Source organism: Prosopis cineraria, unplaced genomic scaffold, assembly GCF_029017545.1.
Source record: "Prosopis cineraria cultivar Desert tree isolate PC_DT_omini unplaced genomic scaffold, ASM2901754v1 PC11, whole genome shotgun sequence".
Taxonomy (NCBI): Eukaryota; Viridiplantae; Streptophyta; class Magnoliopsida; order Fabales; family Fabaceae; genus Prosopis; species Prosopis cineraria.
The window spans coordinates 6,724,804-6,740,187 of NW_026555342.1; the positions used below are offsets into that span (position 1 = coordinate 6,724,804).

General features: G+C 29.7%; 1 protein-coding gene and 1 pseudogene across 1 annotated transcript; both read right to left on the minus strand.

Moving 5' to 3' along the window:
- Positions 1-1,430: 1,430 nt before the first annotated feature.
- On the minus strand, positions 1,431-6,422 carry LOC129285317 (uncharacterized). The gene is made up of 4 exons (XM_054920951.1): positions 5,954-6,422; positions 2,400-2,477; positions 2,198-2,304; positions 1,431-1,587 (listed from the first exon to the last, which is right to left on the minus strand). Exons 1-4 carry the CDS (start codon positions 6,073-6,075, stop codon positions 1,493-1,495), a joined length of 402 nt encoding a protein of 133 aa, XP_054776926.1. The 5' UTR covers positions 6,076-6,422; the 3' UTR covers positions 1,431-1,492.
- On the minus strand, positions 3,634-5,600 carry LOC129285316 (O-fucosyltransferase 23-like; annotated as a pseudogene).
- Positions 6,423-15,384: the final 8,962 nt, after the last annotated feature.

A 15,384-nucleotide genomic window follows, 5' to 3' on the forward strand; every position in this document is an offset into this window, starting at 1 on the left:
AAGAAGTTTCGACCCAATTCTATTTTGTCCTAAACACGTCATTGTTCAGGAAAACAATAGATAATAAACTTAAATAAACTACCATAGCATATTTTATGTAACTCAAACTTATGTTTAGTAGTTTGAGCGAGCTTAATAAAATTTGATGACACTCTAAATAAAAGATAACATTACAGAATATTTATTAATCTATAAATAAAACTGATACATAAACATATATATGGAAGCTCAGTTAATAATGTACCCTCCACCAAGGATCTACTCCTCTGTATTACTTATACAACAAAGAGATAGTGGTTGTTTGGATCATATTTATAGGGAACCTAAATAATTATTGTTTCAACCTTTATTTTTTTCCCTATTAAATGTTGTGCATGTTATTAAATGTTAGAAATTTTTTTAAATATATATATATATATATTTAATATGAGTAAAATTGAAAACTTGTTGTATTTTTAGACAAAATTAACAAGGTTTGAGTTTTTTTTATTCTAATAAAAATGTTAGAAATATCCTATGAATAAGACTGGAAAGAATATTTGATATTGAAAAACATTTAGAAATTTGAACTCACTTAATTGCTGTATTTATTTTTATTGAAATTTAAATAAATGGAATTTTTTATCAATTACTTTTAACTTATTGAGTATTAAGTTTAAAATGCACTTATCACGCTTTTGTTGGAAATAAATATACAATTTTAAATATTTTAGCATTCTCCTTTGTTTTTTTTTTCCTTAACGAATAAAGAGTGTCTTGCACTACAAGTCAACGAGCTCCTTTGAGATCATGAATACAAAAAGGAGATTCTTCAATTAAGTTAGCTCCATCCTATCAAGAGTGAGAATTGAATCTTCAACCATTTGTTTCTCTGCTTTTTCTTTTCTTTTTTTTATCTTTTCTAACAAAATAATGCCATTTTATTAATTGTTTGTTTCTCTCCTTGGTTGGAGGCATTTAGAAATTGTAAGCAAGATGTTTGTTCAACTTTCCTTATTTGGTTCAAAAACATGGCTAAAAGTAGAGTAATTCATAAATCATTATTTCTCTGAGTAATCCTAAATCAAACAAGATGATATTATCATCCAAAAATAATAATATTAAAATCTCTCCCCACTTTTCCTCCCTTTAAAACCAATCAGACCCTTAGAATGAGAGTTCCCACAAGTTAGTGTAGCCTAGTTGGTTGTCCTTTGATTTTTATTTGATAGTTGCTCCATTTTTTTTTTGTTTTATTATTAATTAGCAACTATTTTTAAGCAGAGATAATAGTGAGAAGTGAGAATATTTGATGTTAAGAATGAAGAATAGAATTGATTCACAAGCTAGGAATGTCAGGAATAAATTTAACCGAGGAGGACATCTTTATATTTCTGATTATTCAACCTTTTAAAATAAATTTTAAATATTTTAGAAAATAAACTGGAGTACTGGACGACAGGGCCAAATGAAAATGACAATAACCGTGAACTGGGAATGACAACCACCCTCTCTACTTGTAGGACAGTGACTTCATAACTACGATTGCGGCTTCTGCTTCTGGCCCCACCTTCACAATCATTGCATGATCCACTGCCTTCTCTCTCTCTACATAATGAAATACACAAGCAGAACAGAACTAGACGCGTGAATACTAATATTTTTCATCAAACTAGCTTGAGATGAAGACTTGAAGATAAACACGAAGTGGAAAATATCTAAGCCTGAGGCACATTGACCTGTCCACAGAAAAGGCAAAGTGAATGAAGAAGGGAGTACTTTGAACTGTGATTTCAAGGTCTATGAGTGGATTTACGTTCAACATATTATGTTATAAAGAGGAATAACATTATAGCGGAGCCACCAGGTCGAGGAAGATGATGAAGATGCATGTGCAGGTAACATAAGACATAAGACCCCACTTTATTAAAAGCAAAGACTGTTAGTACTCAATTGTACCTTTTTGCTGCTTCCAGTTAATATACATCTACTCTCCCATAAGCACACAGTGATACAAATTTACCTTCAATTGCACTCTTTCCCTGCTCTCTCTTTGGCCATAACTATTTTCCAAACCTTTCTACCCTCAGATTTTACGTACACAACTCTCTTTTTGAACTTCTGACAGCCATTCTATTAACTCTTTCTTTGGACTTCTGACAGCCATTCTATCTTTAAACACATTTAAGTTTAAATTTGTATAAATAATGCTGCTGACCAGTAGTTGTCTGAAAATGAATTCTCCAAAATATGCATACTTGAGCCAGAAATCTGAAGTTCAACCCTCCTGCTGTAATGAAATATGCACATGCGTATATAAACCTCCTGCAACCATTTTTTGGCAGAAGTCAAAGTGAAGAAGAAGATTTATGGTATGTGGGTGTATGTGTGCACAAAGAAGAAGAAAAAGAAAATGGTACCTTTCAGCTACTACATGATTGAAGAGACACAATAATGTTGTTAAATATTTAAAGCTTGAAACTGAAGCCTGGCTGTGACTGCCAAAGAAAACAATTGCAAACAGCAGTCAGAACTCAGAAGCAGACCCCACTTCCCTTAGATAACCATCTTCCCAGGTAAAATAAATGGATGAGATTGCATCCCTAAGTAGGTCCCACGTGTTTGGTACCAATCTCACTGCTCTATTGTCCATTTAGGGGACATCCATGAATTTAATCCAAAAATAAACAAAACCAAAAATCGCAAAGCCATCCAAGACAAAGTCTGGTGGTTGGCTTCGACCGGGGGAAGAAAACCCGATGGTTGGTGCATAGCTGATCTCTTCTATATATAACATGATAATATATTTCAAAATAAAGAAAGGAAATAAATTGAGTGAAAAAATGAAATATTGATCTCAAACATAGTCAAATTCTTCTTTATTGTGAATATAAAATATTTGATATACTTTTTCTATATCAAAGAAAAAAGGACAGAGCTAGAAGAAAAGTTTCCTCAACTTAACGAGTCATACCACCCTCTTCCAAAAGAGAATACAAAGGAAGCATAAATATAAACAAAGATTACAAATACTTTTCCTTTGCTAATATATGTTACATGAATATTGATATGTATATTAAATACAATACATATCCAATATGTCGATACTTTCATATTTAAAAATATAGGATACGATACATACTTGTAAATGTATTTATAAAAAATCAAAAAAACATTAAAAATATAATTTTAATTTAAAAAATATCCAACCTAGCATACATATATAGTTCTTTATAGTAATACCAAGCAAAATATAATAATTAATTATACTTTTATTTTATTTCTACCTAATTGTTTACTGTCTAGTCTCTGCTAATAGTTCCCTGCTTAAAGTTTATATGCTGAAAGATTATATTTTTATATTTTTATAGTTAAAAATATAATTTTTATCCTTTTATCATATCTAAAACATATTTTTTAGAAAGATCTACTCTTTGACTTTCATAGCAAACCATAGAAATATTTCAGAAACAAAAAAAAAATTAATATTGCAATATTTAATAAAATTTAATTTCTTAAAAATAGCCTTGAAGCATCTGCTTTAAAATATTAATTAGTACTTTAGAAGTATCGGATACGTATCAAAAATTAAAATTTTTTTAAAATTAAAAAAATTAATATTTCAATACTCTAAAGATACAAATTGAAGAAATATCAGCGAGTATCGATATCGAACACGATATTGATACGGATACGTGAGGTAATTTGAATTATCAGTGCTTTATAGTTGCTGATCTACTCTACATTTTAAAGTTGCAGAGATATAGTACATGTCAACAAGATAAGTGATTGGTTCCATAGTTGACTGCTTGAAGACTTGCATCAGACATATCAGTGATCCATTTCACAGGACCATTGGATTCTCCTGATATACTATAGGCATAAGAAGGCCGTCTTAGATAAATTTTACGCATGCCACTGCTAGATACACCCATTCTGATCATCTTCTGTGTTCTGTCCAGAACAATTAGGCTTGAAAACGTAGAGAAACTGTTTCCAACAAAGATATCAGCCCTTAAGCGAACTTCGTAGTCAATTGCAGTCTGAATTGGATACGAATACTTCCTATAAATTCCATGAACCCCAAGTTTCTTCTTCTCATGAGGAATAAATCCTTCTTCCCAACCTTCCAGAATGGATGAATCATTAGGAAGCTTATCAACCATTGCAAGATAAATAACCACTGGAGTCTCCAAGCCTACAGTGTTCTTAAGTTTCCCAACTCTCTCCATAATCTCTTTTTTGCCACTACAGATTTGATTTGTGTTTAGTCTTTGCTCTACTTTTTTACAGTGAATCATCCAGGCTATCTCTATCCTCATGTGGACAGCTACATAGGGTAGAGGTCGTGACAAAGACCCATCAATTTCACCTCTTACTTCTTTTCCAATTGTTTTAATCTTGGACACAACCCTACCTGCTTCCTTTGCAATCTCATCTACCCAAACCAAGCACTCAAAAACACTTGCATTATCCTTCACAGGCCAATGATCATGCCACAGGAATTCCCCACGATTCGAATTACCTGATGTTGATCAAACGGGTCTCTGCTATACTGTATCAATTGATCCATGTCTCCCCCCCAATGTCCACTTCCTTCCACTTCCCTTTTGCATTTCAAGCACATGGGTTTGATTTAGAAGATTAGAGTAGCGACCTAACCTTACAAACCACTGTAGAGTGCGTTAAACTTCTCAAATTTGAAAACCTTGTCAAAGGAAATGGGTTGCAGAAGGTCAATTTCTTTGTAAAATAAGGAGGCACTGAGGCTAGGCATCAATAGAGTTCGATTCAGCATTCTTGCAGCAAGACAAGCCCTGGCAAATGCTATCTTCTGGTTGTTTAATCCTCATAAAATCTGAGGGACCTCCAAAAACTTATCCTGCCTGATCCCAGATTCAGAACTTGATGACAAAGAAAGGTTAGGGATATATACAAGACTGGTCCATTCAATCCCACCAAAGGCAAGGGCTGGAGCAGTGGCGAAACTAGCCTTCATAGTTCAGGGGGCCAATTTTTGGAAAGCAAAAAATATATTATAAATTTAAAAATTTAATTTTATAATTTAAAAATATTATATGACAAATTATATAATATTATATGTACTTTTTAGAAAATTTTGGAAACACTTAAAATAAAATCATATAATATACTTATGCTCTCTCCGGTGCCTTATATTATAAAGTGCCTTCCAAAAATAAAAGCTGGTCTAAATTATGAGATACCCTGTTAGGATAACAAATGATGCTCCATTTTTTTAAAAATACAAAAATAAAAAATCTAATAATTTTTCTAAATCTACATGAAAAATGTTGAGAAGTATATATAAAGGGTGAAGGAAGTATATCTTTGAACCACAATATAAGATATCTTTTAAAAACCTTGTCTAGTTCAAAATACATGGCATAGGGTAATTTTTTGAATTGTTTTTTTAACTATACTCCTATACCATTTATTACTCTTTTTGAAAAAAAAAAACATGTAAGGAGATTTTTATTATCATTATTAAGACACTTATATAAATTATTTAATGAGAATATGATTAAAAAGATATACAATATTTTAAAAGATTAAGATTTATCTAACTTTTTTAGAACAATAAAATAATTACTAATACTGTATATTATAATCTAAAGAGAATATATATATATATATATATATAATTCATGTATGTGTGTGTGTGTAATGTAAGACATTATTTTAATTGGATGCTATTGTGGAGTATGTGTGTGAGCCTTGCGTGGGAATGGATTTTTGTTTTTGTTTTTTTTTTTTGGGGGGGGGGGGGGGAGTCTACAGGGTTGTGGCTTGCGGAACACGGAGGAAGCAAAAGAGCTCTAAGAAACAAAAGAGTAACCGCCAGAAACATACATTTGCAAGTTATTGACTTATAAGTGGTACCGAAGAAGTTTGGCAGCTTACAATTAGACAACACCTCCATATAAAGATGTTTTGAGCTCTTAACATAACTAACAAAGGGATCATAGTCAATGGAGGGATCCACTGAGCTTGTGAAGCCAAAGTCCAATTTTGAAAGCAGTCTCCCGTTTTGGATGAAAATCTGCATGACCCAGACATTACAGACAGAAGCATCATCAAGATCAGCTAGCAGTACCAAACATTCCCATTCTAAATCAAATATGATGTCTCAATTCTATCATGTTAGTTCCACTGCGTTTGATATACAAGAAAACTCGGGAAAAAATGAAGGATCCTTCAGCAATTCAAAACCCAATGCAATCCAGAATACAAAAATCGGCACCGATGTGATTCTTGGGAATCATAGTCCGTCTATCAGAAGTCGGAGCCCACAAGCATAAGAGAAAAAAAAAACAGCAGACATCCCCAGAAGAACAAAGATCAAGTCGATAAAAACGAAAACATTTAATGAAAAAGTGCCCAGCAGTAAACCAGAATTGCTAATTAATCCATTTACCTTAAGAGAATTTGGAATCAGGGACAAAATCAAAACCCCATCAAGCAGTGTCTCCAATATATTCAAATCCAAATTGACATTCTAACAAAAGATTTCGAATTGAGAAATCTGAGAGAAAAACCCAGAAAGCACCCAGGAGAAGAAACGAGAAGGAGATGATCAATGTATGGAAAGGAATCCTAGAAAGCCTGAATCCCCGCCAAAGCTAAATCCAAAAGCGGCCTCGCCTGGCCCATCCCTCATAGTCTAAAAGCAACGCAAGTTGGGAGAAGAACGCAAATAAAAGACGAAGAGATAGAAAACGAAAAGCGAGGAAAACGATTAAAGGAAATGATCCGGTGTGGATGATAGTTGAGAATCGAGAAAAAACTGTGGGGTCCAAAGAGCTTAGGAATCACAGACATGTGCACAAAGAGAGTGGGGATGAGGGAGAGAGGCAGAAGGACGATGGAAGGGATATCTAAGGAAGCAGAGGGCATGAGCATGCACTGTCCCTGAACCAAAGGATGGTTGGGTGCAACCCAGCAGCCTCTGCTTCGGTAAATTTTAAATATATATATATATATATATATATATTAAATAATAATTTTGTCCAAATAATAACGTAAGATCACTGCTTCAATAAATTATATTTTAAAAAATAATGATTTAGGAAGAATGACAAGAGTAAGACCATTGCTATGTTTTGATAGTTAAAATTTTTAACTGTAGTATTAATTTTTTCGTGAGATGCTTACTTTTCTCCCCATTTTATAATACTCTAATCGCAGGTATTATTTTATTTTAATTTGTATTTTTTTTTTGAAGTCAACAAGTTTTGGTCACTGACCACAGTAGTGATAGCACACACCAAGCATGTGAAGTGTTTGGTTATGTAATGTCTAGTAGTATTATAGTTTTTATACGAAGGTAGCTCTAATTAGGATCGATAATTTAAACCAAGTCTGACAAACTAACTTTAATCTTTTTAAAAAAAGGTAGGGTCAAGTTTAGAAAAAATATGATATTTTTACATTCGGGTCCATTCGGGCTAACCTGAATAAGCCCGAAAAAATTCAAACCAAATCGGATCGGGCTTGGGTTTGGCCTGAATATACGGATAATTTTTTTTATTTTTATAAATTATATAAAAATGATAAATATTAATTAATTAATTAAATTTTAGGTCATTTTATACTAAAGTACCATATATTTGAGTCTTATACATCATTTAAGTATCAAAATTTTGATAATAAAATAATTAATTTTAAAGTAAACAATTTAATTAAAAATGATTTAAAAAAAATAAATGTTGAGTATTCGAGCCATCTGAACTCGAAAAAGCTATTCAAGTTTTTTAAAGAGTTAGGTTTGTTTGGGTTTGAGCTTGAATAGGCCCAACCTGCACAAATTTTTAAATCTCGCTATAATGTCAGTGGGGCACATAATAATGTATTAGCATAACATTAATATATATACATACATACATACATATATATATATATATATATATGTATATATATATATATATATATATATTAATACATATTATAAACATGCCAAGAGTTTGGCATTATGGTTTGAGAAAACAAATCATATCATTTAGTTGGATCTTTAATTTTACTTATAACTTAAAAGAAAAGACTTTTGCCTCATTTGACAGCATGTAATTTTTTTTTATAATAAAAATGGAAGTGAGAGAGGTGAAAGAGAGGTTGAAGTGGGTTTCATTAATTTTGATGGAACACTTTAGAAAAACAAGATCCATTACACTAAATAACCTATTTCCCACTTTCTAATCCTACTTTCACTTTTTCACTTCAAATTCCATACTACCCAATAGGGTATTGGGCATTTAGTTTTGTATGCTTTATATTTTTGTCCATTCAAATTAAAATAAATAAATTTTAACTTGTTAGTGATATTAATAATAAGACTTTGTTGCAAACTAAATAGTATATGAAATATTCACATCTTGAATTAATTAAAAACAAATATTTTAAGTATATAAAATATATAAAGTTGGGTGCAATTTTTTTTTTTTACTCATATGAATTCTAAATCCCATATTATAAAGTAACCTCTCAGATTGCAAAAACATGACTTGTTTCTAGCTAACCTTATTGATTCTTCCTAAAGCTACTGTCATCCTTGGTTTTTTTTTTTTTTTGAAAATACATTCATATCCAACAATAAAAATATACATTCACACATGACATAAAAATAAAACTCAAGAGGGATCATATGCATTTTGAATAAGTAATCATCAGTCACGTTTTTTTTTTCCAAATGTAATAAATAAAATTACAAACTCTTGCTTGGTGTCGCTGTCAACGCAAGAGGGGGTTTGGGTTATAGGGAAGCACGTGTATAACATCTAATATAAATAAATATTTATAAAGTTATTTTGCGTTAATGCTAAATATAGATTTAATTTTGTTAATGTAGAAGGAGAGATTCCCTCTTATCATCAACATTTTTAGGTATGAGCTAATGCAAGTGGGTAACATAATTATGCATGACTTGCTGTCTAATAGAACACTAATGCAATATTTGATACACAGAGAGATATTTTTTAAAAAGAAAATGTGAAATGCATCCAACCCAATTTTTAAGATGCATTTTTCATTTTATTAACAGGAAAAAAATTTCACATGTCAAACAAGTCTAAATGCCTGTTTGAATTTTAATTGAATATAATTGATTATGAAAAAAAGTAATTAATATAATTAATTTTAAGTATGTTATAACATAATTATCTTTGAATATTGTCTTAAAAAATTTAATTTTAATAAAATTAAAAATATTTGGATGATTTAGTCGGAGTTAAGTTTAGATGTACAAATTACTTAAAAAAACATTTCTTTTGAAAATTAATATATTGATAAAGTTATATATAATATTATTAAATATGTTCAGCTTTATTTAACAAGTAAAATTTATTATTTAACTTCTATACTTGATTAATTATAGAAATATAAATTATATTAATATTAATAATTTAATTTATGTAAAAAATAAATCAATATATCTAAGTTCAAATAAATTTAATAAAAAAGAAAGATATAATTTTTGAATATTAAACATCAGTTTTATAATAACTAAAAATTTAGTTAATAATATACAAATTAATTTTTACTAACATCATGAATATGAACTAAGTCTGACGAAGATGCAATGAATGATACTAAGGATAAACATTCATGATTGTGATAACCTTTCCCTGACTCTATTAGATCTTCCCTTCCCCTAACGTATATGCCTTTATCAAAGTACAATACACTTTTCATCTTGACAAGTATTTTCGTACACTATATTAATATCAATCATCTTATATCAATGTCAAAATGTCATGAGATTTATCTTAAGAAGGATGACAAGTAAGCATCTTATAAGAATATTAATGTTAAATTAAAAAATTTAATGCTAAAACATGATAAAAGTAGTACTGAAATTTAAAAATGTTAATATTAAAAATTTTTAATTTAAAATTAATATTTTTACAATATTCTTATTTGTCATTCTCCCTTTATCTTATATCAGCCCCTTGCTCCAAAAACCAAGCATAGGAAAATCCAATCCCATTGACCATTCTTACTTTTGACGGTATATACCTGGGTTTGTCACTTTAACTAGCCCACCAAGGGCTGACCAAATTAAAACTTGCGTATACAATTGCATTTAAATCTTACATACCCAGGCCACTAGAATAAGTTAAACTGACCATTATGTTCAACTTTATCCACCATGAATGCCAAATATCAGAGAACAAATTATAATTTGTATTTGTTACGTAAGAAAGGGATCTACTTTCTCTTTCAAAGTGCTTGTGTTTCTATCCTATTTTGAAGCTTTCTCAATGCAGAGAACAAAAGGGTAAGCACCCGTTGGCATTGAGGAAAGGGATATCTAAACAGAGGGCACGTCAAATTTTTTGGCTAGATGAGTGGGTTACTTATAACAAACATGGTTTCAAAGACCACTTAAATGGGTATTGACATGTAAGATCAACTTAATATAGAATAGAAATAAGAGAAAGACATTAGGGAGTAACCAAGCCAAATGAGAGAATAAAAAGACAGACGACTATGGAAAATATTACTCGACAATATATCCAAATAAAACACACCAGATCTTAAGGGAGGAATGCATATGAAAGACGGTGGAGGAATGCAGATTGGGTAACAAAAATGTACGCAAAGCAGATGACCCATTAGATTAAAAGAGTTATCTCCAGATCTAACCAAAAAAAAAAAAAACAAAAAAATTGCTAGAGAAGCCTTACAAGAGGCTTACAATGGCACTGGATAAGACTCGAACAGATCGAAGGAGGAGAGGAGGAGAAGATGAAGACGACGCCGGAGGAAGAGCAGATATGGGCAGCATGGACCTTGCTGGACGATGGCTGGAGACTGCAGCCAGTGGCCGTAGATCGAAGATGATGGACAATAACGATTGCCGGTGGGAGTGGGACGGCACACAAGAAGGAACACTCGAAGAGATAGATCGGAAGATGGGAAAGATACGTGTTTTGAATTAAGGGTAATATTAGCAAGTTGACAGATAATAAATACTGTAACGGTGTAATTGATATAGAGAAGCTAGGCCATAAAGCTTAGGGGGAATCTCAATAAAAGACATGGAAGGAATTTAATTTGATAAAAAGATAAAGCGATAATGATAAAGAAATTCTTGAATTTAACTCAAGCTTTAAATCTCAATCTTTAAGAATTTATAAATTTATCTTTTTAATTTTATAATTTTATTATAATAAATTTATAATTTTTTTTAGATTTTAACTTGATTAAAAAATAAATAAATTTATTTTTTTATTAAAATTTGGGACACAAGTTGTAAATTCATTAGAATGTAATTGTAAAATTGAAAACTAAATTTATAAATTTTTAAAGTTTGAAACTTGAACCTACATTGAATTAATCAATCCCCTTAGGACCTCCTTGTCTAGATTGGAATGACAATAATTTTGGAAGAGAAATGACTCAATTATCCTTAATTTTAAAAGAAAATCAGCTGCAGCAGACCAACCACCCCTTACCTTGACCCACCTTCACACATCGCTAGTGAACTTCATAGGTCGCCTCTTCTGTCCTCCATGTTCAGCAATCGGAACGTTAGGGTGGATAATCATGTGTGTCGCAACAAACGAGGAGACTCTCCGTCAAAATCAACAACACTGGAAAATGGGATCAAATTCCAGAAAGGTACACTAGGTTTTTGGAGGATTATATGACAACTGAGCATTATCGATCGTCGGACTCAGATGTATTTGGGAGCTTCTCATCGACATTTGCGAATAGTGTGAAAGTTAGGGGAAGACGAAAGAGATGCTTGTTATTCTGATAAGACTCTTCTATATCCAATCTGCCTTATCACGAGAACCATGAATTTGGGTCAATCATACTCATTTCAAGCCCTTCCAACAAAGAAAAACACATACCCTCAAATTATGGGGACAAAATTAATAATCAAAGCCCATGCATGAAGTTGGGAGGATAAAAAGAGATTCCAAAATAATCAATTAATTTAAGTTAAGTTTTAAGTATTAAATTTTAAAAATTTATAAGTATATTTTTTAATTTTACAACTATATTGTAATGAATTTACAATTTATTTTATAAATTTTAACATGATTGAAAAATAAAAGAACTAATTTTTTTTGTTCAAATTTAAAATATAAGTTGCAAATTCATTACAATAGAGTTGTAAAATTGAGAGATTAAATTGTAAATTTTTAAAATTTAACACTTGTGACCTGACTTAAATTAATTAATTTTTTTGAGACATCTCTATCATTCTCTCATTATACAATGGTGTGTTTAGACATCATAATTTAAATAATCAAATATTTCATTAGATTAATATAAGTTTATGGATTTGGATTTCATTAAGTTAATATTATATTATAACTTCTTTGCAATTTTGAATTTCATATACACAATAATTGTTTGAAATTTCTATTACTTCAATCCATTCATTTTCTTCAATTTTTTAGTTGTTGATGTCTCTGTTACTCTCGCCTCTTCTCTCATCTCTTATTTTTGTCTCTCATTAATTAAAGAATAAATGTAAGTTTGTCACTTTTAATTTTTCGTTTTTGTTTTGAATTTTAGCTCATATCTCTTATATTTTTTTAAAAAATTATACTATTTAAATAAAATATTTTAAATACATGAATTATAAATGTGAGATTTAAAATTTAACATTTTAAATAAAAACTTTAAATTCAAGTCCATTAATCCGGTTCAATTGTTTCTTCATCCTTATAAATTGTAATTTAACTTAATTTTTAATTTTATTTTTATGGTTGATGGTAGCTTACGACAACTAACATTTTCATTTATAACAGGTCAAAAATTATATCTGATGAAGTTTTTGATAAACAAAAGGCAGCTTGGTTAGAAAAGGAAATTGAAAAAGGGACGCAATACGAAAATCTCAAATTATTAATCAAGTTCAAGACTGGATTGTAAAATGGTATAAAAATATTGTTTTAAGTTTAATAATTTTAAAAATATTATACATACTTTTTACTTTTTATATTCTTATTATTAAACTTTCCAATAACTGCCTAATGTTGATTTATTTAATTAAAAAATTCATACTTTAAATTCAAAAACCATCATTCTAGTTAAATTATTCAGTTATCATATTTTATTAAAAATTATGTACTTATCATATCTCAATTAAATTTTTTGACAATACTAAAATTTAATTTAATCTTTATTTAAAAAAGCAATTGTTAGTTTTTCCCCAAGAGAAGAAAGAGATAACTAATTTCAAACCTGGTCAAAATTTAGACTTATTGTTTGTAAACTTGGACCTACTCGGCCAGTTCACTCACATACCTGTGAATGGTCACTTAGTCAGTCTTGTTGAGTAAGAAAACCTGTCACCTATGATCCAGCTTTCAATTAATCAAACCCGGTGGATAATGAGTTGACCTGACTTAGATTTTATTATTTTTTTCTTCCCTTTGTTTTTTCCTTTTTTCTTCTTAATATTGAACCTTAAATTAAATATAAATTTTTTAATTAACAATTTTAATGCTATTGTGTTTTATTATTGTCAAAAATTTATAATTATTATTTCTATAAGACATGCATAAGATTTTATGAATACATTTTCCATTTACTAAAGGATTAATTACTTTTATTTAAATATTATGGTCTTTCATATACATTTTATATATTTAATTAAATTATATTATTTTAATTGTGATCGGTCTAACTTTATATTGACCCCTAGTTGGATCACTAACTATTAAACCACCATCTTAACTAGTTAGGTTTTCAGTACCTTACTCAAAACAGTACAAAAATATTGTTTTAGGTTTGATAGCTTTAAAAATATTATACATAAATTTTACTTTTTATATTCTTATTATTAAACTTTCTAATAAATGCCTAATGTTGATTTATTTAATTACGAAATTCATACTTTAAATTAAAAAATCATTATTCTAGTTAAATTATTCAGTTATCATATTTTATAAAAAATTATATACTTATAATACCTTGATTAAATTATTTGACAATACTAAAATTTAATTTAATCTTTATTTAAAAAAAATTACTAGTTTTTCTCGAGCTTCTTTACCAGTATATTGTAAATAGTAAAAAAAATATCAAAATGCTATACTGTGAAAAATATTTATCCAAATGGTACTTTGAAAATTGTTCAGACTGAAAACAAGTTTGTGATTGTGAAAAATCATCAGGCCAAAAACAATTTTATAGTCAAAAATTATTTTCTTATTTAATGAGAGGTGAACGATTTCAGCATTTTTTATTGACAAGATATTTTATTCATTGTCAGCTGCAATAATCTCTGCTTTTTCATTCTTGCTTTGCTTTTCCCGTGCAATTCATTTAAGCATGGGATATATGACCACTTATTATTGGTAATGATCCTCTAACACTTGAAGAGTTTGATAGAATATCTGATTACATGCAACGGTATTGAAGGCATACCCAACGAATGGATCCAACGTATTAATAGTGATACTATGTATGTAGTAAGTTTTTCACCTTCTTTCACAAGTATCCTTGAGTAGAAATGGGTAAGTTAAAAAAGAGTGATGATAAGGGTGACATGTAACGAGACTTGAGTTGAATAGGATTGAGAGAGGTGAAAGGGGGTGATGATAATAATAGGCTAGCATGTAATAAGATTGACAAAATTTTTAAGGCTATTATTTCCCTGCATTTTCATTTTTAATTGGTGGTTGGATAGACAAATAGCTACTACATCATTTGTTCAATCTTTCTCTAAAAATTTGTGGCAGAGGCAACTCAATTATTGGCAGAGCATGCTAAATGTCCTTGTTAAATTGTTATTTTCTAATTGCAAGTAAAATGTTGCATTGATGTTGAGTAATCCTATCTCAATAATTAATGCAATGAGAGCATTCTAAATGAGAATTAATCGTTAGCTAATATAATTTCCTTGTTATGTCAGCCTAAAATAAACAATAAAATATTAGATTATAACTTTTTTTTATAAAGAAAAAGGATAGTATTAGTGAAAGAAGGTAAAAAACTTACTACATAACCAATATCACTATTAATACATTGGATCCATTGTTGAGTCTGTCTTTAATACTATTGCATGTACTTAAATGTTTTATCAAACATTTTAAGTGTCAAATGAGCATTAATAATAATAAGTGGTCATTTATTACAGTTAACGGAAAATAAAATATCATGTCAATAAAAAGCTTTTACTTTTTATTAAGTAAAAAAATAATTTTTAATTATAAAATTATTTTTAGCCTGAATGATTTCTTCACACTCACAAACTCATTTTTATTCTGAACGATTTTTGATGTAATATTTGAATAAATATTTCTCACGGTGCTGCGTTTCGATAGTCTTTTTTGTTACAGAATTAGCTTCAAACCTAGCGAGAACTCAGAATCATCAATGATGTCATACGTATCCCCGAACGAGAGACGTGTTAGTGGCTTACAG